Source organism: Podarcis pityusensis, assembly GCF_964106645.2.
Source record: "Podarcis pityusensis genome assembly, chromosome: 6".
Lineage (NCBI taxonomy): Eukaryota > Metazoa > Chordata > Lepidosauria > Squamata > Lacertidae > Podarcis > Podarcis pityusensis.
Window position 1 is genome coordinate 51771618 of NC_138030.1, and position 25787 is coordinate 51797404.

The 25787-nt window shown below is 45.6% G+C and overlaps 1 protein-coding gene across 1 annotated transcript; it reads left to right on the top strand.

The window, feature by feature from the left end:
- The first annotated feature begins 1574 nt into the window (after positions 1–1574).
- Positions 1575–17471, top strand: HECTD3 (HECT domain E3 ubiquitin protein ligase 3). The gene is made up of 21 exons (XM_081009372.1): positions 1575–2105; positions 3258–3418; positions 4607–4699; positions 4993–5128; positions 6654–6769; positions 7831–7944; positions 9345–9427; positions 10161–10326; positions 10741–10822; positions 11189–11371; positions 12456–12508; positions 12917–12981; positions 13524–13627; positions 13991–14110; positions 14361–14450; positions 14862–15068; positions 15163–15292; positions 15977–16051; positions 16464–16545; positions 16816–16887; positions 17266–17471. The coding sequence occupies exons 1-21, from the start codon at positions 1749–1751 to the stop codon at positions 17348–17350; spliced, it is 2574 nt and encodes an 857-aa protein (XP_080865498.1). The 5' UTR covers positions 1575–1748; the 3' UTR covers positions 17351–17471.
- Positions 17472–25787: the final 8316 nt, after the last annotated feature.

A 25787-nucleotide genomic window follows, 5' to 3' on the forward strand; every position in this document is an offset into this window, starting at 1 on the left:
GAGAGGGCAGAACCAGCACCGCGGAGCAGGGCTCGTAGACGCCCAAGTGTGGGGCAGCAATAACCTCTCTGGTCTATTTTGAGCATAGACATCCAACAAGTAACTGGCATTAGAACTCCTAATTAAATTAAATACAGTACAGAGAGCATTGCAACAACCCATATAGTTCATGGGAGCTAGACAAATGCACCAAACCCTTGGGTCAAGGCAGCAATTGTGCATGCAGAAATGAATTAAAAAACAGAAATATGCATTCATTTCCCCACAAGTCCACTGCCCTCATGTAGCCCCCGTATTCACAGCCAAGGGGAATGATTAAGAAGCTGGGTTAGTACATCTGCTACTAGTTCTACATCCATAAAATATGTGGTATTTTCCTGTCCTAGCCGATGAATGCCACTCCCTGTGCTTGGCTGATAAAAACTTTGGACCACCTCCTCCTTGGATACATTGTGCTCTTTGCTTGGAGATAAAAATTACCCTAACCACAGCACCACATGGGACCAATAGATAAAAATGTGGGAAGGTATCGCCAAAGGCTGCTTTGTCTGTGCCTCACATATTACTCGGGAATCCACAGCTCAGTCATGATATACATACACTAACAGCAAACACAGTTCTCAGAGATCCAGTCCTTAATGTAACCAAAGGTGCAACATATATGTGCAAGAAGGAAGTATTAGCAGGCTCGGGGAGACCCCAAGATTGGCAGAAGAACAAGCAAAAACCTCCACAGCAAAATTTGCCATCAGGCTGAGCAGAAGTTTCCAGAAGCCACTTGGCTTCTTAATCCCATGTGGGTTGTGCATTTGTGTTCACAGATCCTTGTACTGTAGTGTTGCTTAACAACGTTCATCAACACTGGTAAGCCTAAGAAGCAATATGACTCCAGATCATCATAGAACATTAATGATGAGGGAGACAGACAAGACAGACGTGAGAAACAGTGTTAGGTCCTTCTGGAAGAGAAGATAAAGAGATGAAAGTGTTAAGATTGTACCAAGCAGATCTACCACTAGATAACTGGGCAGCTCCAAAGAACAGTGACATCTAAAGAGCACAACTCAGCAACAGAGAACATGTTTAAATGCGTTAGAGAACCTGGTGGTCTCCAAACTCCCATCAGCCAAGGCTAGTATAGCTAATGATCAGGGATGATGGGAGTTGTGATCCAGACCAGCAAGGCGAGGCAGGCCGCAGGTCCCCTATCCCTAGTTTAAGGCCACTCTTTATATTACTACTAGTGTCAATTTCCTAGCACCTGATCAGAGATCCTTCCGCCTGTCCTGGTGTTTGTTTTGGAAACGCGAACTTTTATGATATGCCTCATCGCCAGCCATTCACATGAGCCCAGGAACTGAAGTGAAACGCAGTCAGAGATCTTGCGCGTCGACCTTCCTTGGCCACTTTCCCCTTAGGCCTAAACCTCCCTCGCGGGGTCCGGCGCTTGCCGCCGACCCATTCCCATTGTGCGGTTCCCCTGGCTTCTTGCATGCTAGGCTTGCTCATTCAGCCGTCCGCCGATAGAGGCTGCTTTACGGTACACCCGGCAGAACCGAGGAGGAAGGAGGGCGAGAGTAGCAGGAAGCAGCCGCCGCAGCCGCCCTCCTCCCGGTCGCTGCGCTGGGGAAAGACTCGCCGGCTGCCAGAATCGGGACGGGAGGGAAGGGGCAACCGGCGGAGCTGCTCCTGCGGCGGCGGCTGCTCCCTCTGGGCCAACCCCGCCTCGGCGGCTGCAGGCGGCCAGGATGATGCCCCCGACGGCGGGCGAGTCGCCGCACCAGCTGCTAGGCCGGCTGCGCTTCCTGAGCGAGGCGATCGGGTGCCTGACGCGCGCGGAGCCGCTGCCCGCCGCCTTGTGCTACGTGCCCCGCGAGGTGCAGTATAAGATCTGCAAGGACCCCAGCGCCCCCGGGCCCGCCTCGGCCTCCGGCCGGACCCTGCTGTCGGTATGGGAGAACCCCAGCAAGGCCGGCGCCGGCTCCGGGTCGGGCGGCAGGAAGGGCCTGGGCAGGGGCACCATCGAGCTGCGCAAGGGCTCGTGCATCCGAGCCAGCGGCGAGGAATACTGCAACGGGCACGGGCTCTGGGTGAAGCTGACAAAGGTGAGTGTGGCAAGGTGTAGCCTCCGGCGGGGCCTGCAGCGCACGGGCACCCGCACCCGCTGAACGCGGAAGTTCGAGGAGGGTAAATTGCCAGGGCTCCAGCCTGCTAGCGCCACATTCCTCCGACCATGTAATGATTCCTGCTGTCCTTAATTCCTGGTGTGAACTGGCAACCCAGCCAGGATGCTTTTTGAAGAGGATGGAAATGCACTCTACCCATGTTCAGAGGCACTTGAGCCGTTATTACAATTTCAAATGTTTTAGGGTTGACACCTCCCCCCCCCAACTTACATAATTTGCATGCTAGAGCAAATGTAGATGTAGGCTTAAGACACATGTAACAGAGATAAACATAGGCATCTCATCCTCTCTTTCCCATTGCTTTTTGGGGCTGTGTCCTACATGCACACTCAAGGATGGTGTCACAGGGCACAAGTATTCCTACGTTTCTCAGAGACTGGCACTGTTTACAGACATAGATTACTATCAGCTAGTTTTATGGTTCCTTGATACAAATTTAGCTGACAGAAGAGCCTTTCAGTTTTTCCTGGCCCATATGTTTTTTTTTCTGCCTTGGTTATCATTTTCCCTTTTAGTATTAGTGTGGCAATAAACTGGCTGCCACATTTTGCACTTGGGAAATAGCAACAGTAAGGAATATGCAAACAGCTGTAATACCAACAATGTTCCTTATCATAGTTGGGGAGATTTTTTTGATAACTGCATGGCCCTCAAAGGCTATGTGCTAGTAAACCTCAGTAATTCCTATACATGTATACCTGGACATCCTCCTACAATCTTTTAGAATTCAGCAAATTTCTTATAATTATAATTGGAAGGACAGTTTAATACCGTTTTGTTGACAGTACAGGCATGTGCATTCTTTCAAGTGAGAAAGGGGACTGTTGTTGGTCTGTAGAGACCAGAAAAAGTAGTCATAGACACTCATTAGCACAGACTAAAGACATGCATTTTGGTTTTTAATCAATTAGTAGGAGCTGTGCATTTCTCTATGGATAATCAGTGTTCCTAACCATCTGTGTAAATCTCTTTGTATGATGTATGAGGATTTGATAAACTGTTTGGATTTCTTAGTTATCTCCAATGTCGTATTTTGTACTGGACATACGATTTCATATTCTTCCCTCATAGGAGCAGCTGGAGGAATTCAAGATTGGCTGTGATCTGGAGGAAGGCTGGGTACTCATGTGTAAGCATGCAGATGGTGGGGACAGGCTGGTGCCAGTGGAATCGATGGAGAGAATCCAGAGGCAGCAACAACTCTTTGGGGTGGATTATAAGCCTGTAATTAGGTACTGAAAACCATCTCCACATTTTGTTTGCATTGATTGGCTTTTGAGGAGGACCATTGGGGAAGGCACTCGCTGTAAGCAAATACATGTTGTTGTTTAGTCGATTAGTTGTGCCTGACTCTTTGTGACCCCATGGACCAGAGCACGCCAGGCACTCCTGTCTTCCACTGCCTCCCAGAGTTTCGTCAAATTCATGTCGGTAGCTTCTATAACACTGTCCAACCATCTCGTCCTCTGTCATCCCCTTCTTGTGCCCTCAACCTTACCCAACATCAGAGTTTTTTCCAGAGAGTCTTCTCTTCTCATGAGGTGGCCAAAACAAATACATAATACTATCAATGAATGTATGACATTCAGAAATACCTATGGTTGCAAGCTAAATTAGTAGCTTCCTATCATTTTGCTAATGGAATCAACCAAGAGCACTTTGCCTACATTCAATTCTTAGTTTCTAATAGAAACTTGTATCAGTACCAAAATTTCAAAGATTTTTTTTGGGGGGGGGAGTGGCATATGTTCTCAGGTGGTTCATCTCTTGTTTGCTTCTTTCCTGATGGCTGATTTCCTCCTCTGATCTACAGCTTGTGTGCCAAGGGGGAGAGAGGTTCTATTCTTCTGGATTGTAGCCAATTGGGGATCAAATAAGCCGTGTAGTGACATTACAGTGGAAAACAGCCAATCAGATTAGACTGTGGTGATGTAACGAAGCCAATTCAGAGTGAAAGTAGGAAGTGTTGCCCTCACTTTGAATGTCTTTTGGGGGAACAAGGAGTACAGCTACTGCACTGCAAACACTGTCACTCCTGTCCATAGCTCCCAAAGTTGTAAAAAAGGGATATTCACAACTGTGTCAAAAATGTATGCAAACACGCACAAACACACACATCACTTGGCTCAAACCTTATCAGTAAGTCTAAGATGTGTTAAATTCTGTGTGTCCATTTTGTTGTTTTATCTAATTAATGGAAGGTTTTTCATTTTAATAGCAGCAAAAATTATTATTACTATAAGCATTATAAATTAGATCCTCTGTAGCATTAAACAAAGGGCTATATATCAACCCTTTGAATTATTCTCAGATACTTATCCCTTGTTTTAGTAGCTAATAATGCAGTTAGAACTTTTTTTATTTCTGTTTGCTTACACAGAAGTTTATAGTTGTTAATTCTGCCTTTTTCCCTTTTCCAGATGGGAGCAGGTGGTGGATTTAACATATTCCCTCCGTCTTGGAGCAAAACCAAAAATCATGGAGCCAGATGCAGCTGCGGTAGAGAGACTCCGGTAAAGGGCATGCAACCTCCTTTACAGCAATAAGAAAAAGTGGGGCAGCCAGTGCACTTAATTTGAAAGTGGTAACTGGGCCCGCAGCACTGGACGTTTCTACATATTATCCAGGCTTTGTATGCCTGAGGACTTAATTCTATTGGGAGTAGCGCTTGTGCAGAAGTGGGAGTAAAAATAATATCCTGGAGGATATAATTGGGTAGTGGAGAGCATGATCAGGGATGTAAATTTCTGTAAACCCAGCCCTTTCTCTCATCCTGTACTATTAACACCAATTATTGCCATTTTAGATTTGTACCACCCACATGGAGCTACGAATGTGATGAGGACTTGGTGCATTTCCTCTATGACCACATCGGCAAGGAAGATGAGAATCTGGGCAGCATCAAGCAATATGTGGACAGCATTGATGTGTCCTCCTACACGGTAAGGTGTCACTATCAACCAGGCTCCTTTGCATAGAGACCTTGCCTTCAAGCATACTGTCCCTTGTTGCCTCAGCATCCTAACCACTAGGCCATCATTTGCTAATATTAAAGGGTTTGCAAAGGCAGATGTCAGGGACAGGGCTTCCCAGAGGGACGATGAGGGTGATGAGGGGGACAGAGAGTCAGAGGAGGAAGGAGTCGTTTTGCTTCCTTCTCAGCTGTTTGAAGACAGTCGCCCGCAACCCCTTCTCCTCAGCCGGAGAAGAGGAGGCTGGAGAGAGGCCAAGTCGCTGATAAGCGGACCCTAGCAACAACATAGGGGAGGGATGATTCGTCAGAGGAAAAGGTAGGAGGCCAGCCAGAATCTCCCTGTTCCCATAGGTTAACGAGGGTCAGGGAAAGGCGTCAATCAAGGAAGTGGAAGGCGAGGTTCTGGCGTGCTTCCTGTTGGCGCCGAAATCAGAGCCCAGATGCCTCAACATCTTGAAAGAGACAGTAGCCCATGGGAGCTGCTCTGAGTACAATGATAGTGTTTAATAAATCTGCTTGTAAACTGACAACATCTACTTGCTGCTTATTAAGTCTGGGAGCCAGCCAGATTGTGACAACAGATAACTTCTGGTTGATATCTATAACCTTAGGGTGAACTGAGTTAAGAATTTGTTAGGTCAGGATAACTTATTTGTGTAAACAGACTCTGGGTGTCTCTTTGCTGGTAATGAAGAGATTTTGCTGTCTGAGGCAAAGGATAAAATGATACTCCCTTCCAATGCTATGTACAACTAGACCGGCGGTTGAATCTTATTTTAACACTGGGGACAGGCCAGCCACACTTGGGGGCAGCAGGCTAGCTTTGGGGTACAGGGTAGGCCATGTGGCACACAGCTCTGTCCTCCAAAATCTTGCCACTCTCCAGAATCTGCTGTCTGAGGCGACTGCCTTATTCTATCTAATGGTAGGGCTCTACCCATGAAATGAACTTCACCGGCCCCTGGAATGGGTTATTAGACAGTTGTTCTCTTGGTTCCAGAAAATGAAATAAAATAATGTGTGAAATAATGTGTTTTACTTGATCAACTTTTATAGTTGTAGGAATATATACACTTCTGAATTCTGTGTTGTCTTGGCATAGGTCTGCAAACTTTCAGATTAAGTTGGCCACCTGCTGATTTTAGTGGTCATCAAGTCTTTCTCTGAAATTTGATAACGCTTAACTACCCTGATCAGTGCTAGGACATTGTGCCCAGTGTCTCCTCTACCGTTCTTCATAGATCTGCAGGTTGCCTCTCCTAGGTGAATGGAGAGTGGTAAAAATCCAGGAAGCCTTGAGGGAGGAAGACGGGTTCAGTTATTTTCAGGGATAGTAGGAAGGTGCAGCTGGATGCCTGAGTGTCTGGAACTAAAAGTTCCTGTCTGAGGTTCTAGAGTTGGCATCCTCTTGGGAGGGATCTTGTGGGTTGCCTGAAAGCAAGCTATTACATGGATATTTCTAACTCCCCTCAGTGTGTCTTTGCTTCCCTCAGGAAGAATTCAATGTTTCATGCCTGACAGACAACCATGCAGACACCTACTGGGAGAGTGATGGGTCTCAGGGTCAGCACTGGGTCCGTCTCAACATGAAGAAAGGGACCATTATCAAGTGAGTTCCCTATCCTTTACTAGCCTATTCCTTATGTGTGGGGACATCACTGGCAGACACTTCGCTGTCCTGGCCTAATCAGCTACTTCCTATAAGTACCATAGTAGTTAAACCCTGTTTCCTCTGCTCTCACTGAGTGTGAAAGCTACATCGAGAGCAGCTGGGTCATGTTAATGCACATGAATGTTGGTCTTGTTCTGTGCTTGGGCTTCTTCCTGCCCAAAGAGAGAATCATGGAAAAGACTTCTAGTTAGGTGCTATGAGGCGTTAAGTTTGGTGCTGAAGATGTACCTCTTTATAAACTGGCCTTTGACACTTGAGATGCATATTTTTGGGACCCACCCTATTTTTGTGACTGTAAGTTGTTTTAAATTGTTTTAATGCTGTATTTTAAATGGTTGTTCCCCACTCTGGGACCTCAGGGTGAAGGGTGGGTAGAAAATTAAACTATTATTGCTACTACTATTTTGTGCCTCCATCACAACAACAAAGGAATTATCTTTTCTCACGTATACCACTGTGATTCCACCACTGCCATGAAACTGAATGCTGAGCAATTTCAGAATGGCCCTTTTGAGGTTTGCAGCAAAATATTTGTTTGAATCTGCCCTCTCCTTTCCATATGGCAGACAAAGGCATTCCCACCTCTTCTTCCACCCACCTTGGCTTTTCCGTTAAGTAAGATTTCTGTGATCACATAGGTTTGTGCAGAATGTGGTACTAGTGATGTACAAAAACCACCCTTCTCGATTCAAAATGGCTGAGTCTTTCTGGCCCTTTTTGGTTCGTTCCTGGGAAGGTTTAAGCCTTTCCTCCAAGCCACATAAAGGTCCAGCCTGGGGGAAGCTTCATAGCCAGTTCTCTTGCCTGCCAGGTCCCCCCCCCCTTCCCCTGCTTTCCCCACATTTCTCAGCTCTTTGCAGTGAAATGCAAAGAGCATTATTTGGACATATTTGGACCCACCATTGTTCATAGGAGCTCTGGGAAGTAGTTTTAAAAGCCATAAGCTTGTCCTATATCTTATTGTTGTCTCATGTTTACCCTTTAATTCTCTCCCTCAGGAAGCTGTTCCTGACTGTGGACACAACAGATGAGAATTTCATGCCCAAGAGGGTGGCTGTGTATGGTGGCGAGGGGGATAACCTGAAGAAGCTGAGTGACGTGGGCATTGATGAGTAAGTCAGACGAGGGAGGCGGGGGGGGGGGAGAGAGAGAGAGAGAATTTGCTTGTTGAGGAAAACCAGGTGTGAAACTGAGCCTAAATTTGGCTCAGATTCTTTCTTTAGCCCAGACATAGGCAAACTCGGCCCTCCAGATGTTTTGGGACTACAATTCCCATAATCCCTGACCTGTTTGCTAGGAATATTGGGAGTTGTAGTCCCAAAACATCTGGAGGGCAAAGTTTGCCTATGCCTGCTCTAGCCTATGCCTGTATGGCACCTTTGATTTTACCTCATGAGGCATGGAAAGGGGAAGAGGCATGGAAAGGGGAAGAGAAGAAGTGAATGTGAAAGGGGTTCTATTGTAATCAGATGGTGAAGAAAAGCAACAGAATACTAGACCTGAAGTGTTAGCGGCTAATGGACATCTCTTTGTTTTTGAGCTTGTAGCCTATTGTATCCCAACGGGTTCAAGGAAGGAAATGTCTCATTATTATTATTATTAACTTTTTTTATTGGCTTGAGGCAAGTGCAGCTGCCCCCGTGCACCCCCCTGGCTATGCCCACGACACTCCCAGTTTATCCATCTTCTACCATTAGTTCTCCCTCTGTCCATAGCAACTGATATATAAGCGTTCACACCCTTATAACCCCAAAGACACATAATCAGGGCCCAGTATATGACCTCAGAGATAAGTGAACATCAAGGAACATAGTTAATAGTCCACCCACCAACCCCGGTCAAACACTACAGCACCTGGAGAACTAACACATGTTTATACCAGTCCAGTAAAATGCAGAATGTACAAATGCAGCTGCGACTCAAGGCTAAATCGAAGCAGTTACATAAAGTACAAAAGGCAAAAACATAAAGCCACACACAGGGCAGACTGGAGGTCCACAGTAAAGTGCCATCCCAAAATGCAATACTTTTTAAAGTGTAGTAAATATTTATCTATGCAAGGGATGGGGAAACTGTGGCTCTCTAGTTGCCTTTCAGCAAGATCAGGGAAGATGGGAGATACAGTCTGGAGGGCCACAGACTCCCCATCTCTGCTCTATACTATGAGGAGACATTTCCTGGCATCTTTCATATGCCTGAGGTAATGCATAAAGCTACCATTGCGTGCTACAGTGTCTCAGGGAGAAACATACAGTGTAGTTCACCCCAACCCACTACCTTCATGAGCATAAAAGTTCCCTGTGCTCCCTTCGAAAACCATCTGAAGGTGATTGATGGGTCTCTTTAGGGTACCCAGAAGGTTGGAAACGGATCCCAGGAGTTCTGGTTTCTGGCTCCCACATCCACCTTGATGTAACTTCCCCTGAGCATGTAAGGTTAAAGGATTTCTATTTTGGAAGGGGGTAGTAAGACTACCTTGTGCAAGAGGAAATAGATGTTTTTGTGTCTCCAGGAGCTACATCGGGGATGTGTGTGTGCTGGAAGACATGACTGCTCACTTGCCTGTCATTGAAATCCGCATTGTGGAATGCAGAGGTGTGTGGGTGTCAGTTTGGGGATGCGCCTACTAATCCCTGGGAGGTGGGGTGCCATGATCTCCCTGCTTTTCTCTAAATGCTCCACTTTGGAATTTCACTCCCTCTGTAGTTACGTACCCTGGCAGGTTGCATCTAGAGTCAGAGTACAATTAGGCAGAGGGCCTTCTCAGTAGTAGTGCCCGCCCTGTGGAATGCCCTCCCATCAGATGTCAAGGAAATAAAAAACTATCTGACTTTTAGAAGACATCTGAAGGCAGCCCTGTTTAGGGAAGTTTTTAATGTTTGATGATTTATTGTATTTTAATATTTTGTTGGAAGCCGCCCAGAGTGGCTGGGGAAACCCAGCCAGATGGGCGGGGTATAAATTATTATTATTATTATTAGTCTCCTTAGTGGTTCACTGCTTTGACAGCTGCCCTGGTGCTTCCCTTTTGGTGGATGCCTTTTTGTGATTATTTTATCTAGGAAAAACAGAAAAGGCACAATATATTTATTAATCTTTAAGCCACCACAGGTCTGCTGTTTTTGTGGCAAGTGATGAATTAAGCCCTGGAATTTCTCCAGTAGTCACCCACCCCCAATTTGTGATAACCATGGGTCACTTAGAGTGACCCAAAGAGAGACCCTCATCCCTACTCTTCCCCCCAGTATTTCTCTCCCGCCTCCTGGAGAAACAGTTCCCTATTTGACCGATGTGTCTTAAGCTGCTTTGTTCTTCCCTTTTAATACAGATGATGGGATAGATGTTCGGCTACGGGGAATAAAGATAAAATCTTCTCGGCAACGGGAACTGGGGCTCAATGCAGATATGTTTCAGCCAGCCAACCTGGTGAGGTATCCTCGCCTGGAGGGAAGAGACCCTGATGTGCTCTATCGGCGGGCTGTGATCATCCAGAGGTATGGAGCAGGGCAGGGCTGAGGAACATTCTCCAGCCTCGGTGTTGCCGTTGTTGTTGACAGCATTTCTTTGTTTTGCAATATGAAATGCCTCAAAGAGCGAGAGCTCCCACAGTCATTGTGGTGGTAGTGGGCTGAGCATGTGCGTGTACATGCACTGTGGTACAGCACTAGGTGTCTGTGCTGTAAAACCCTATTGAATTTATTTATTGTTTCCTTTTGTTTTGTTTCACCTGTAGTTGTAAATCCTCACCTGCTTAATCAGCTTGTCGGGTGAAATAGGGAGGGAAGCCAACAGAGATAGCAAGAAATGTAGGAGTAAATGTAGGGGTCAAATTTAACACGTCTGGTTACTCTGCCGCCATTGCAGATGGCAACGTTGGTATTTATTTATTGCGCTTTTGGTTTGGGTAGGTTTATCAAGATCTTGGATAGTGTTCTTCACCATCTTGTTCCAGCCTGGGACTACACACTTGGCACCTTCAGCCAACTCAAGGTGAGGCGAGGGACTTTCTGATTCCCAATTTCTGTGTTTTCTATCTTGGGGAAATAAACCATTGCTTTGAATGTCTACTTTATATTTGACTTTCTTCGGTAATATTTCATTCTGGATTGTTTTATTATCTGATCTTTCAAGGTAGGTTGTAAACTGCTTTGAGACTTTTCATTTCTTAAAAATATAAAGCAGTATAGAAATGAAATGGAAATAATAATAATATATCAAAAGATTTCCTACTGGGAAAGAGAGGAGCTAGAATAGTTTGCGGTGATGTTGGCAGTAGAGCCAGCTGGTTTGTAAAGTAGGAGAAGGACTGTGCGGGATATTCCTGACTTTGACCCAGTGTTGATTTGCCCGTGATAGCACATCAAACAGTTCCTGTTGCTGTCCAAAAGACGTACAGTGCTAATCACCCAGTGCCTCAAAGACTCAGAGACTAGCAAGCCCAACTTCATGCCACGGCTCTACATCAACCGTCGCCTGGCCATGGAGCATCGTGACAATCCTGCACTTGACCCCAGCTGTAAAAACACAGTCTTCACTCAGGTAAGGCCAGCTCACCCACTAGCAGGTACTCTGTGGCAAGAGGGATGGGGGGAGTCTTCTGCCTTTGCAACCTGCAACATGTGTTCTGTCCTATTGTACTCCAGAAATGCTTTTTCAGCCTATACCTTCAAAGCAAGATCCATCTCTGAGCATAAGCTCAGCAAACAGTTTTGCAGGGCGATGCAGCTTCTGTGTGGTTGGGAGTCCCACTCAGTGGCCTGGTTTACATGTCACACTAACCCGAACCCTGGCTTAGCATGAATACATGAGCATACAGGCTCAGGGAGAGGAGCTCACAGTCCCTTCGCCCCTCCCTAGCCATTTTGCTCTTTTACTGTGCTAATGGGAGCCGTGTGTTTTTGGAGCCCCTCACTTTATAATATAAGAAGAAATTCAGCAGTGGCTGCTGGTGACGCACATGCACAATGTACCTCAGATAAAATGATAAAATGATGATTATTTCCTCTTTCACATGGGATTAAATAACTAACATACCTGGTTCAAACCTTTCCCAGAACCAATTAGTTCACGCTTCTCTAAACTCTAATTTCAAGGTGTATGTTAGTTCAGATTTGCAGGAATCGTGTGTTTATGGTTCATTCTCATTTCTAAGGCATTGGGGTAACTGGAAATTGTAGTTCATTGCTTGTTTACTGTTTGTTTTATCCTGTCTTTTCACCAATGAGCTCAAGCTGACATAAATGAGGTTATACCTTTTGATTCATAATATTGTGGGGTTAGTGACTTGCCCAAGTGTGTTAAATAAACTTCATGGCTGAGCAGGGTTTTGAACTTGGGTTTCCTACATCCAACCCTAGCTATTCTAGTCACTTTGTCACACTAGCTTTTTAATTTAATGTGTGTCCCTTGCTACACATACGTTGGTGGTTGTTAGGGATCTGCCTGACTGTGCAGTGCGCAAAAGAACTTCTTGTACATCTTTGGTGCATGTTGCCTGTTGCCAGTCGTCATGTAACAAATTCATCAAGACCTTCAGAGGATGCCTATTCCTGCTTTGCTATCTGTAAGCACATTGCCCAGGATTCTTCTCTTGATGCCTCTGCTGCATTGTCTGCTTTCCTAGGTATATGAGGGACTAAAACCTTCTGACAAGTATGAGAAGGCCCTGGATTACAGGTGAGTTTTTTCATCCAGCAGCCACCTGTGTCTTCCCTGCCCCTTCCAGCTTGGTGTCTCTAGCCTAAGTACCTGAATGCCAAGCACAACAAAGTTTCGAGTAAAGTGAAAGCTGAATCCTCAGAAAGAAAACAGAGCCTTATTTTTATAAATGAGAGCTTGCTGCAAATATTTGCAACACACCAGTTATTCAAGGACCTTAGTAGGTTCTGGGCCACACAGAAATATGGCGCTATTACCATATTTCTTAAAAATATAAAGCAGTATAGAAATGAAATGGAAATAATAATAATATATCAAAAGACTGGGAAAAAGAGGCGCTAGAATAATTGCACTTTCACCAGCAATGCAGTGCCTCCCACAAACCTCCACAGGTGGGTTTAAGTGACCATTTTTCATTCATCTCAGGTGGCCGCTACGTTATGACCAGTGGTGGGAGTGTAAATTCATTGCTGAGGGCATCATTGATCAGGGTAAGTTTTGCACTTTGTGTAGTCCAAAATGGTAGCTAATAGAAATTTGATCTCTGACAGTTTCCAGAGTTTGAAGCTGAAAATTTGGGTTTTCTTTTGAGTCAGTTTTGGAGATTATTATTATTATTTGAACAGAGTTCTGGTTAGGAGCATAAACAATAAGGATGGTGATTTGTAGTACAGCGGTTCAGTGTTGAGAACTCTGCTGCTGCCTTTGAGCTGGCTGTTAAACCAATTGCATCCTTGAAGGGGATCGAAGTATTGGTTACAGCAGAAGATTTCAACGGAGGCCTGAGCCCCCCTCCTCCAGTGGGTCCACCAGGGAGAATGCCAAGTGTGAAGAGATTTTGGTGGGGAGAAAACATAGTTTCAAATATTTTTCTTGTGTCCTCTCAGGGTTTTCTGCATCCTACAGAAAATTGGGTAGGCCTCAAGAGCGGGAGTGGGAAAATCTGAAATCCAGCTAATGTATTCAGGAACGCAAGCAGGTGGTGACAACATAGCAAAGCTGATCACACACTTCCATGTGCTCTCTCTCCCAGGTGGCGGTTTCCGAGACAGCATTGCTGATATGTCTGAGGAGCTGTGTCCTAGTTCAGCTGAGACTCCAGTGCCGCTGCCTTTTTTCGTCCGCACGTCCAACCAGGTGCTTGCTCCCTGATGAAGCTAACCCTTTCCTCCTCTTAAGGATATTAGAGCAGCATGAGTCTCAAGAGACTGTCAATGTGAGGATTCGGGCAAGCTCTGGAGAAAGGAAAGTGCTTAGGTAGCAGTGCTCTCTGAGGGAGAATATGGACACCAAAGCACTGTCCTTTGGTTCCAGCTTTCCCAGAATCCAACTTTTATTCCTGCTGTATCCACCCTCTGCTTAGTCCTGGTCAGTGTGGAAATTTAGTGTGCCACTATTGCATGGGGAAATTAATGCAGAGAGACTGGATTGTACATGTGTTTTAACATTCATTTTTATGTCCCTATCAGGACATTTGAGCTGAACTGTCTGTTGTTTCAGGGCAGTGGTACCGGAGAGGCCCGAGACATGTATGTCCCCAACCCGTCCTGCAAAGAGTTCACAAAATATGAGTGGATTGGGCAAATCATGGGAGCCGCCCTGCGTGGCAAGGAGTTCCTGGTGAGTATAGGATGAAGGCTGGATCTTTCTTTGATACCGGTAGTGGAAGCCAGACTTTCCTTCTCCTGTGCCAAACTGTGCCAAATTGTTTTCTAATCATTCATAACTGCAAGTATTCTTATAAAATCAGATCTAGGAACTGCCTTGTCTTCCTTCCTGAACATTTCCTTTGAGCATAGTGGGATACAAAAGACCACATCTGGAGGCAATGTGTTGCAGTGCTGCATCTCTCCTTCCTCTTATCTTTAAGGTCCTGGCCCTGCCTGGCTTTGTCTGGAAGCAACTGACAGGGGAGGAAGTGAGCTGGAGCAAGGACTTCCCTGCTGTTGACTCTGTGCTGGTGAGTCACCAGGACGTGTATCTAGGAGTCGCTATTGAAACATGGGGTGCAGATTTCTATTTAGCATTTGTCTGCATGGCCTGTGGATTTGGATACTGGCATGGCAGAGCAGCTGGCTTCATTTTGTTTTCTAAATCTGCCAGTGGGGAGGGTGAAGGGGTGCGTAAGTAAACTTCCTTCAACATTTCATGATGTTGCACACATAGCAATGGTCCACACACAAATACTGCAGCTTCCAACCATAACAGCTGCACAGTTTTAGACATAATGCAAGCTTCCAGGTGATAGAAAGTGTTTGACAATATCTTATAATAACTGTTTATTGATGGCTATGGTTTTTTATAAAATCCCTGTCTGCCACTTCCTTGCTTTCTTGGGCATAGGTGAGATTATCCCTTTCCTTGTTTTCAGGTGAAGCTTCTGGAGATGATGGAAGGAATGGACAAAGAGACCTTTGAGTTCAAGTTTGGGCATGAGCTGACATACACCACTGTGCTGAGCGACCAGTGCATGGTGGAGCTTATCCCTGGTGGCACTCGCACTGTGGTGCACTATGAGGACCGCTTGGATTTCATCCGCCTGGTGCAGAAGGCACGGCTAAATGAGAGCAAGGAGCAGGTAATTCAGTATAGCATTTGGGCAATAGGATTTTGGTGCTGACTTGTGGTTCCTTGCCCCATCTCATCTGTCTCTTCTTTCCTGACTCTCTCAGCTTGCGGCCATGCAGGCTGGACTTCTCAAGGTAGTGCCTCAGGCAGTACTGGATCTGCTCACTTGGCAGGAACTGGAGAAGAAGGTCTGTGGTGACCCTGAAGTTACCGTTGAGGCTCTAAAGAAGCTCAGTAAGTGTGGGAGACCTTGCACTCTTCATGGGTAACATACCGCATGATGTCATCATAAAACATGTGGCGACTCCACATTCAGCTACTGCACTGAGTGGAGATTCACAGTACAAATGCCATATCAGTGGGTTGTACTATGATTTTGAGCTAGCATTTTAGCACCTCATATCCATGTGCCTAGGTATATATCCCTTTCTTCCTTAATGTGTTCTGCCCAAATAATGGGCATACCATCTTTCCCTCTCCCCTTCAGTTGGACCTTGGTTCTGTGCCAGCAATATTTTTCTCCGTAACCTGCACCATGTACAGTGGTGCCTTGCAAGACGAAATTAATTCGTTCTGCGAGTTTTTTCGCCTTGCGAATTTTTCGTCTTGCGAAGCACGGTTTCCCAAAGTCTTCAAAATCACCAAAGTCTTCAAAAACCTCAAAAAAGGCTACCACACCGCGTGCTATGAGTTGCTCCTCGAAGTCACCCTGGGTATTAACGGATTTAAGAAAAAGGAAACAAACTTGCAAGACGTTTCCATTTTTTTCGTTTTTCGTCTTGCAAAGCAAGCCCATAGGGAAATTCGTCTTGCGAAGCAACTCAAAAAACGAAAAACTCTTTCGTCTTGCGAGTTTTTCATCTTGCGAGGCATTCGTCTTGCGAGGTACCACTGTATCTGTTTTTCTTCTTCTCACAGCTCGCTTTGAGGATTTTGAACCATCAGATACTAGAATTCAGTATTTCTGGGAAGCCTTGAACAACTTTACTAATGGTAAGTAGATGTTAGTAAATGCACACTGTTGTGGAGTGATGATGTGAAGAAATCTGTGCTATGAATTGCAGGTTCAGGGGGTTTTGAGAGGCTCCTCCCACTGTGGCTCATAACCACTCCCAGAAAGTGGTTTTGTTTTTAACCTGGAGGGAGTCACAGCAATGTGGCAATGGGAGATGGCAGTGGAGGAAAATAGCCCCAAACAGGCTATTACAACAGCTCCACCGACTGAATGGTTCCCCCTGTTTAGGAGGGTCAGTTTTTACTCCCACCTCGAACATTGACTGGCTCCCATTCAAAGCTTGGGTCTTGTTTTCATTCCCACATGCATACTGGGCAAGCTTGTTGTGGATAATGACTTCTGGTGAGATGTCCCTGGGAGTTTCTGATGGTTGTGTACTCTTCCCCTCAGAGGATCGCAGTCGCTTCCTGAGGTTTGTTACTGGAAGAAGCCGACTTCCTGCTCGGATTTATATCTATCCTGACAAATTAGGGTGAGTGTTGTGGGAATGACAGGTGGGGAGAGTGCTGCTGTGCTCAAGTTCTGCTTGGGGGCTTCCCATGGGCATCTGGCTACCCAGTGTGAGAAAAGGATGCTGAACAAGATGGGCCTTTGATCTGACGCGTAGGGCTCTCCTTATGTTCTGTTAACGTGCATCATATTGCAGAGTGAGTGATGATGGATTGGCAGCCATTTTGTATTTCTGTTGTGTGATAAAGTGTTCTCCACAGATCTCATTGATTTGTTATCTCTTCTCTCAAAGCTCTGAAACCACTGATGCACTTCCTGAATCTTCCACTTGCTCCAGCACACTTTTTTTGCCAAACTATGCTTCGTAAGTCTTGTTCTATAAATCTCTTGGGCAAGGGTGTATTGGACCTGGGAAAGGCAGCTGAAAGGTTTGGGAGGCGTGCTATGGGAAGAACATTGGGTGACTTAAAGGTGCCTAGAGTATCACCAAGTGACCAGGGACATGATATTCCCAGTTTATAGTGTGGCAATGCAAAGCGGATTATGGTGGGGGAGGGCTAAGAAATAGGACAATGTACTGGGAAGTGTGGCTGCCATTGAGAATAATATGCATGGAGATGGGAGTATCAGCAATGTGGGGTGTTAATTACAGAAGCATAGCATCTTGGGGAGTCAGAGATGAGTTTGGGATGACCAGAAGGTATGTGAAAATGTTATTGTGATTCTTCTTTTTCACTTATAGGGCGAAAGTCTGCGAGGAAAAGTTGCGTTATGCGGCTTATAACTGTGTGGCTATTGACACAGATGTGAGCCCATGGGAGGAGTGAGTCTATTTTGAGGCCTTGTTAACCATTTCTTCTGTGTTACATAGTTCATACATGCAATAATCTCTTACTATTAAGATCCAGAAAGCATGTATGTGTATATATAATAAATTACCAAGTGTGAGGCTTGCAGTTTATTGATAAGCAGATACAATAAAATGGACAGCCTGCCCCCTTGGATTTTAGTGAGCCCAAAACAAAAAATGGGAATGGTGAAAAACTCTTCATTTCTGACACAAGTTGCCAGCAAGTGGACAATGGCATGTAGGATTCCAGAATTCAATAATTCTGGTTTCTTTCTCAGGAAAGATGTCAAACAAGAGATTCAGACACTTGCAAAATATATTTGTTGTTAGTTAACATTTTAAAATAGTCTTAATTCTCTTCTGAAACCTGTACCTCTCCTTAGGCTGCAATTCCAAACCCACTTACTTGGGAGCAAATCCCATTGACCTGAGGTGATGTTTATAAGATTCCTCTGTCAATCTTTCTAGCTGAAGATAAACATGAGGGCCACAGCTTAATTATAAGTTCTAGAGGAGTATTGGGGTTTTTTGCAGCGAAAACAAGAATCTTACAGCACCTTAATGACTAGCATAAGCTGTCATAGACTACCATCCACTGCATCAGATGTGTGTAGTGTTATCATGAGCTATAGGTTTAGATGCACATTGTTTGGGGAGGAGGGTTGTAATAAGGAAAGGAAATGCAATAAAGTACAGTGATAATTATGTACTTAATACAGTACCGGTAATTTGAAAAACAGTTCTTGATGACATAGACATCCTGGTATTGATATGCCAATTAGCACACATAATGTACTAAAAATCTATTCAATCTGGGGGGGGGGGATATATTCAATCCACAAGCAATAGCACCATAAATTCTTAGTACTACATTACACTGTCCCCTCATTACACACCAACACTGTTAATGACTTCATCCTCAGGTTACAGTTCAGGATCCTCCTCTTTGTAGTGATTTCCATGCCTGCTTCTGTGCAGAACTACAGTCCAAAGTTTTCAATACTCCCTCCACCCACTTTTCTTCTTCCAAGTCTTGTCTCAGCAGTTGCAGTGGTCAGCTCTGGCCACCAGTGGGCATTATGGCACCATAATTAAAAGGAGTGGTCTGACCATTTTAATTCTAAGATTGTTTTGTTCAAATTGTTCAGCTATCCTCCTTACCTGTCCAAAGCATATCGGTATGGCACAATGGAGCCCAATATAATCCCATGGCCTGGCATAGCCAGGATTTTTTTGGGCGAGGGCAGAACTATGTTGGGGGGGGCAGAACCAATGTGATTGATCAGTCAGTTAAGTATTTCTATTGTTTTACCTGATGGGGGGCAGCTGCCCCACCTTGCCCCCACTTGGCTACACCCATGAGATAATATAATAACATAAGATGATGCTGAGGTTTAGGAAAAGTCAGCCCCTCCTCTGCTTCGCTGACTGTGAGGGGCCACACTCCTGCTAATTCCTGCTTCTATTTGATTTTAGGCTTTCTCTGGTACCACCTTCATTAAAGCCTTTCACCAAAGCTGTCCCGCTTTGGCTGAGGGAAATAGATCTGTGCTTGGCTAGCTGTTAGAGACAGTTTGCTAAGACAGGCCGAGTTCTGACATTCTGAAAAGAATTTGAGGGGTGGGGTGGGAATACAGAACCCGGAATATACGTTTTTCTGGGGGATTGCGAAGCACTTTTTGAAGATAAGCTTTCCAAAACAGCAGGGTCTGCCTGCTCCCAATGCTAAATGGAGACTGTGGCCCTCAAAAGCCATGAGCTTCACTTTACTCAAATAGCAGCAGTTACTAGTATTTATTTCCCAGTAACAGCAATGGGCTGCGTTTAATAGAAGAGGAGAGACGGAACACTCTGGCAAAATGGCTCCATTCATGGGTCGAGGATGTACTGTCTGTATGTTGGCTGCCTGGGTGGGCCTCGGAGCTGAAGGCTTTTGTAGCCGCATAATGGGCTTGATTGGTAATTGGGGAGGTGAATTTGGCGTGGGGGGAAGGGACGGTGTCATCTCTGCAGCTGGGCTTTTTGTCATGCAAAGCGGGGCAGGAAGGGAAGCTTAAATCCCGCGACTTCACAGCACCTCGGAGCTGCTCTTCAATGCTCCTCTCCTCCACCCCACCCGCTTTCTCTTATCTCGGCCGGCGTGGTTCTTGCAACCCTCCCAGCCGTTTCCGCCCCTTCCCGGGTTTCCCCACATAAGAGTCATGAGAGCCTTGGGGAATTTGGGGAGGCGGCGAGCGGGACCGTTGTGCAGTTTTTGCTGCGGGGTTAAGCTCTGTAAATTGGCGAACGCCACCGCCTGCCCTGGCGATGGCCGCTTTCCTCCCCCGTCTTAGGCCTGCGCACAGCCACTTGCGAATCTGACAGGGAGGAAGAGGGGCTGGTGGAGGTGCCGGCGGGCCCCCTGAGGAGAGCGACAAGAAACGGGGATTAGCCGGGGATGCCGGGGCTCCCCTGCTGGGCGAGGACGTGTAACTCCCCGACACCCTGCGGCGGGGGATTAATTACAGACCACACAGCAGGCCAATGAGGGGCACCGAAAGAGAGCGCCGCCGCGCGCGGAGAGAGGGCCGCGCCCCGGGCTCCAGAGCGCGCCTGCTGGAGAGTCGCGCAGAAGGGGAACATGCATTTCTGCCCTCCCGACATCGCCATGATGCGTGAGGGAGGAACTGCAGGTGGCTCAACATTTCGCGCCGGTCCCGGGTGGGGATGAGGCCCCAGGCCACGCGCGTCGAGTAGCAGGGCGAGCGCGCGACTCGCAGGTGCAAAGGAGAGCAAGGGCTCCCGCACCTTCTTTAATAAGTCGTGCAAAAAAGGGAATTTCAGCCGTTTGCATCGCCAGCTGCTGCACCTGCTGAAATTCTCAGCTCAGCTGTGAAAGGTGTGGCGGAGCCTTGCTCTCCGTTGCACGTGGCTCGCTCTCTACCCCGTGGTTCGGCAGGGAGCGGTTACTTGACTGAACCTAAACCGCAGGTGAGGACAACCTGCCACCTTTTATGGTAGCCATAAGGACGGCACAGCCCCTATAAGCAAGCACGTGACCTAACTATGCGGTGCGGGGGGGTAAGGCGTTGAGCCGCGAGCGGCCTCATAGGTGGAAGCAGCAGAGCGGGAAGTCGCGGCTGAGGAAGCAAGGCTGAGTCGTGGGTTGGTTAATGGGTCACTCTCGGGGTCTCTTGGGCTGGTTTTCACACAAAAGCTACTTGAGAACAAGCGCGAGCCGACTTCTTGTGACTGATAGCATTCCCAGCAGGGGGCACTGTAGTCTAGCCCATGTGTGAAAGACCCGAGATTGCTTTCAGCCAAGCCAAGGGCGCTTCCAGACGGATGTTTATTGTGGAATCGGTGCTGTCCCAGCATGATTCCCCCCCCCCCCCCCGTCTCCAAAACATTGCCATCGAGATGACCGCCCGCACTTTTTCCACATTTAATGTGGCTTTTGTCATGCAGCAGAAAATCTGTTAAGGAACGAAGATGTAACTCTTTATTAGAGTTTTGGTACAGTGAAATACTGGTGTTGTGCAAAAACTTGGCCTTAAGCAACAAACAAACAAAATAAAAATAGATGCTGCCCACCCTCCCCACTCAAAAGCAGCACCCTCCATATTGCCAGTTTTGAAGCATGATAGCCAAGGGCTGGTAACATTTGCTCTTTCACTCTTTAAAATTTCCAGTGATTTCTTTTGGAAAAGGTGCATGCACCTAGGTACAGAAATACTTGTGTGTGAACGCAAAATGGAGAACAGTAGTGGAGGGTGAATGTAGTAACTGAGGAGAGGGCCCAGAAACTCAGCATGGAAGCTTTCCATCAACGACCACCGCCTGCTGGTGTGATATGAAAAACATAAGACTGAAAAAACTGAGTGCCAATTGCACATTCAGAAAAAATAGATCTGAACAACCTGATAGTGACATAAATTTGTTGTACTGAAGCACCACAAGACTTGGCCTGTGAGACAGTTGAAAGACGTTTCTTTCTTTTGCCCCACAGGTCCTGTGTGCTTTCATTCTGTGTTTTCTGTGTAGATTCAGCTTTCTTCAGGGCTGTAGAGGACTATTTTTGCTTTGTAGCCTAAGAGTGCTGTGTAAGGGTTTTTCTTCTCATATGAACTGACCCAGACCCTGCAGTCATCATCTGAGGCCCTTCTTCATGTGCTTCCTGCACGAGAGATCTGGAGGGTGGCAACATGAGAATGGGTGTTTTCTGTGGTGGCTCCCTGCTTGTGGAATGCTCTTCCTAAGGAGACTCACCTGGCCCCTTTGTTACATACGGTATCTTTAGGTGCTAGGCTAAAACATTCCTCTTCTCATGGGCTAATTAAACAATATATGGCTTTTTAAATGGGGGGGGCTATTGTTTATGTTTTTCACTGTTGTGCGTTTTTGTGCTTTTATATTGTAAGCCACCTGTGATTGTCAAATGAAGGGCAGTATGGAAATTTAATAAATAAGCACATTAATTACCATCTCTAACCACTGGCACTGATTTAGTAGGGCACCTAGGGAGGAATGAGCCAGTGCCTTTAAACTCAGGCCTAGACAAACTGGAAGTAGACCATCACTAATAGCTATTGTCTTCTGACTAGCGTAGCTTGCTCCTTCAAGGCCTTCTCTGTTGCTCTTTGGGTTAAATGTGCTTGCAAGAGGGCCAAGTGCCCACACACCAGAGTCTGTTCTCTAAACTTTTAACAGCACAGCTAACCTGTTCAGGGCCAACATGATAGCTCAGCTAATCAGCTTTAAGGGCATGGATTGGACCTCTAATATGTACTATCAAGTGCACTATTCTGGCTTCTTGCAGAAAGGAAAAGAAAAGCAGAGATGGAGCTCCTGAAGTCTGTCTATCTAAGAGTAACAGAAGCCCAATTCACATTTTAGCCACTGAACATGGAGTACAAAATACATAGTGCAGCATTGGTCAGTGATGCACCTGTATATAAAGGGCAAGTGGCAAAAATATGTGACGTTCCCTCAGTATATATTTTTATTAAGAAAAGCAACTTTGAGACGTTGCTGTTTTGCATGAGGGAGCTGGAGGCAAAGGATGCTTCATACATTTCTTGCTTACTGTCCTATTCTAAATTTACTCCGAGCGTTATAAACATGCCCTTGTAATAAAAATGAGAAAAGGCAGTGGAGGAATGATTTTATCATGAGAAAACAGCAGGTGAGGAAAGGTTAAGTCACTCATTCCTTTCCCCACTATTTTGCCACTGAAAATTGAGCTTTCTAAAGCCATCTTTGTTTAATGTGTTGCTGTAGAGTTCATCAACATGCTGCATGCCACAGGAACACATGCACCACCCACAAAGGCCTTCCCTGGCACCCTTTCCTTTGTTTCCTCCTCCCACTGTGATGCTTGAAGAATTGTAGCCAATAGAAGTGTGTGTGCTTGGTTGTGGCATGTGCATGCTGCCCATGAGAAGTTGTTCTGTTTGTAAATGTGCCAATGGGCCGCATTTTATTTGTCCCTAAATGGCCTTTTTCCTGCCCCCTGAAATATACACGGAAGTGGCTGTCAGGAAAGGAATAGGCTGTGCACTGTTCATAATTAATGCATTGCCTGGGTATTTGTACTCAGGAATGTATAGCCAAAAACGAGAAGTTAAAGAGAAAATTAACCTAGATAGAGATGGTGCCAAAGAAGAGATAAGATAAACTAGGAAAGAGATGAGGGAAGAAGTTCAGGAAGACTGCAGATGGTGGTAATTATGAGTCACTTAATGAGGAGCTCAAGACTAAGCCATAGGCTGCTACTTGTAAATTCTATCAGGTTCTTGCAACATGCAGAATTAATGGCTATAACATAGGGGGAGAACATGACAAGGAGCAGCTGCTATGTCAAGAAGTGTTGGAACAAGAAGAAAAAGAAAAATCTTGTGGCAGTATCTCATAGAAGAGTTCCAAAAGCGAAAGTAGAAGTGCAATAGGCTTGAACAAGAAGCTTCTCCTCCCTGGGAAACGTGGTGATATCATGCTGAGAAGCATCTTGCAGGGGGAAAGAAGAGGCAGGCAGTGGGAGCAGGGCGTTTAACGCTCAGACACAAAGTCTGGATCCATACAAACTGCTGAGTGAACCATATTTTTAATTCCCAGACCACAGTTGTTTTTAATGGGCTAGTAGATATGCCTACCTGTTGAGAAGGGAGGGGTTGGAACTAGCAAGATTAAGAGTTCTCTTCCACTGCTCTCCATTATTCTAATCCAGCATTCTTTCCCCTGGGAGTAACCACTGAATTTTGAACAGAAGTTGCACATTGGTATATTCAAGCATCTGCCTGCCCCCCAGTGCTTTGGTTGCTCCCATAGACAATTTCTCTCTGCAAAGAAATGGCAAGATACAAACAATTGTGGGGACACCTAATAGGGCCATCAAGTCTGATGGACTTTTGTGAAGAGGGTGCCCCTTACTGAGTCTACAATGCTGCCTGTGTGTGTGCAAGCTCTGGTCTCGGTTTGTTTTTCTTTATTCTGCTTGTTGCTCTGCTTGCGGAATCTGCTCAGCTGTGGTCCTTGTGGCTGCTGACAAGACAACCTCCTAGCCTGCCTGCCCGCCCCCCTTTGGCTGGGCTGCACCATGCCAGCTTCCTGAACACACTGGAAAAATAAACACTGCCAGGCAGCTGCAGTACAGCCATTGCTGAAATGGGGTTGGAGGCTCAAGAAATTGATCGTGCCAGGGAGGGCAATACAGGGCTGGGGGGTGTTGTTCCTGGGCCAGACTCCTTTCCATACTTCTGAACTTACAGTGTCTTACTTCCAGCATAATAAGAGTTGAAAGCAGACACAGGCCCTCTTTCACAAGTTGATCTAATTACATAGTCCCTCTCTGCACTTTCCAGAGAAGCAAAGATAATGTTTATCCCACTGGACAATTGCTTCCCACTTCATACACCTGTTTTCTGCTGGTTTGTGGAAACCTGTGCATATTTATAACATTAATTGAAGTTTATAAAGAATTGAAACTAAGTTGTCACCCCAACCAAGTTAAAAAATCCAGCTCTTACATCAGAATCGTCTCCCTCTTCTGCAGAGATTTCACGCTTTTACAGGTTGTTACTGACAACCTAGTATAACAATCCTTTATATTACACACTATCTTTGGCCATGTCAACTTCATCTGTTGGGGTCTCCTGCTGCCTTTGTCAGGCTGGTTGCAGAAGCTAATTTTCACAAATTGTACTCGACTACATTTTCTGCATCTGTAAATTGCACGAAAAATTACACTAAGTAGAAATGTACATTTGCTTTTAAGTGATCTCTCTTTAGCTTTATTCTGTCTCCTTAGTAATATTCCCGCATCATAAATTCAGATCGAAAGTAATTTAGTACCACCTGTGAAAATGTCCAGAGACAACTCTCAAGTCAAGGCACACAGATCTTTTCTTCCTTTTTTTAAAAATAAAGCACAGTATTTGCTGAAGACTGAAAAAAGTAAACTTTGGATGGTTCCCTCTAGCTCCTGCACCAGTACTTTCCGTGCTCTATCAGGCTTTGAAAATACATTTTAAATTCTGTGAACAGGTTAGTCAGAATAAAATATGCAAATTATATTAAAATGTTTCCTTTAACTAATTAATCCAAAGCTTGCACTTTCTTGGGGCAGGATTTGATCTTTCTGGGAGCAGAAGAACGTCCAGCTATGCATGCATCATCATATATATTAATTATATATAATGTGCATCCTTACTCATGCACACACAAACTCCTGGTGTTCATCAACACACACTTCTCTGAGATGGAAGTCTAGAGCAAAACAAGACACAATGTCAGAAATCTGTGATGGGATTGCATCCTCATTAAGTTTTACCAAATAATAGCCAAAAGGGAGATTCAGACCAGGACAGTGGTGCTGAGGAGAAAGGCGTTTAACCCTTTCCCCCAGCACCATTTCCCAGCTTAAAGCTTCCTCCCCCAGCTGTTATTTGTCCTGTTAAGAGAAACCTATGCGTACAGCCTGCATCAGTCTAGTAGGTACACTCTTGACTACAAACACAGAGACTCCAAAGCGGGGACCAAAGAACTGCACACAGGCACCATCAGAAGATAGGTTTATATATAATATATATTTACTTTTAAAAATAAAAACTTCCATTGCAAGGCTAGAGGTCTGTACAAACTACAAAAATAAATCTTTTTTCTTTTCATATAAATAATTTATATGGCATGACAACATTTCAGGTTAAAAGGTCTCCAGCACACCTGCTACATACTCACATGCACACGCGCACACAGATACACACATGCACACACAATGTGTCCCCCTTTCCACCGTTTCCTGTGCTTTGCTGGTCACAGACTTGTTGGCGGGGGTGCGGGGGGGGGGGGAGGAGAAACACAATTTCTATTGTGAGTTAGCTAGAAGCACTTAGCAGTTTTTTAAGCAGTGGGTGGGTGGAAAGGAGAGTGGGAGAAGT

What these genes read in the sequence shown, in the direction of transcription:
- HECTD3 (XM_081009372.1), top strand. Translation starts at nt 1,749, where the DNA reads ATGATGCCCCCGACGGCGGGCGAGTCGCCGCACCAGCTGCTAGGCCGG. An exon ending in TCTGGGTGAAGCTGACAAAG is followed by an intron (nt 2,106 to 3,257) that starts GTGAGTGTGGCA and finishes CTTCCCTCATAG; the next exon opens with GAGCAGCTGGAGGAATTCAA. An exon ending in CCGCATTGTGGAATGCAGAG is followed by an intron (nt 9,428 to 10,160) that starts GTGTGTGGGTGT and finishes CTTTTAATACAG; the next exon opens with ATGATGGGATAGATGTTCGG.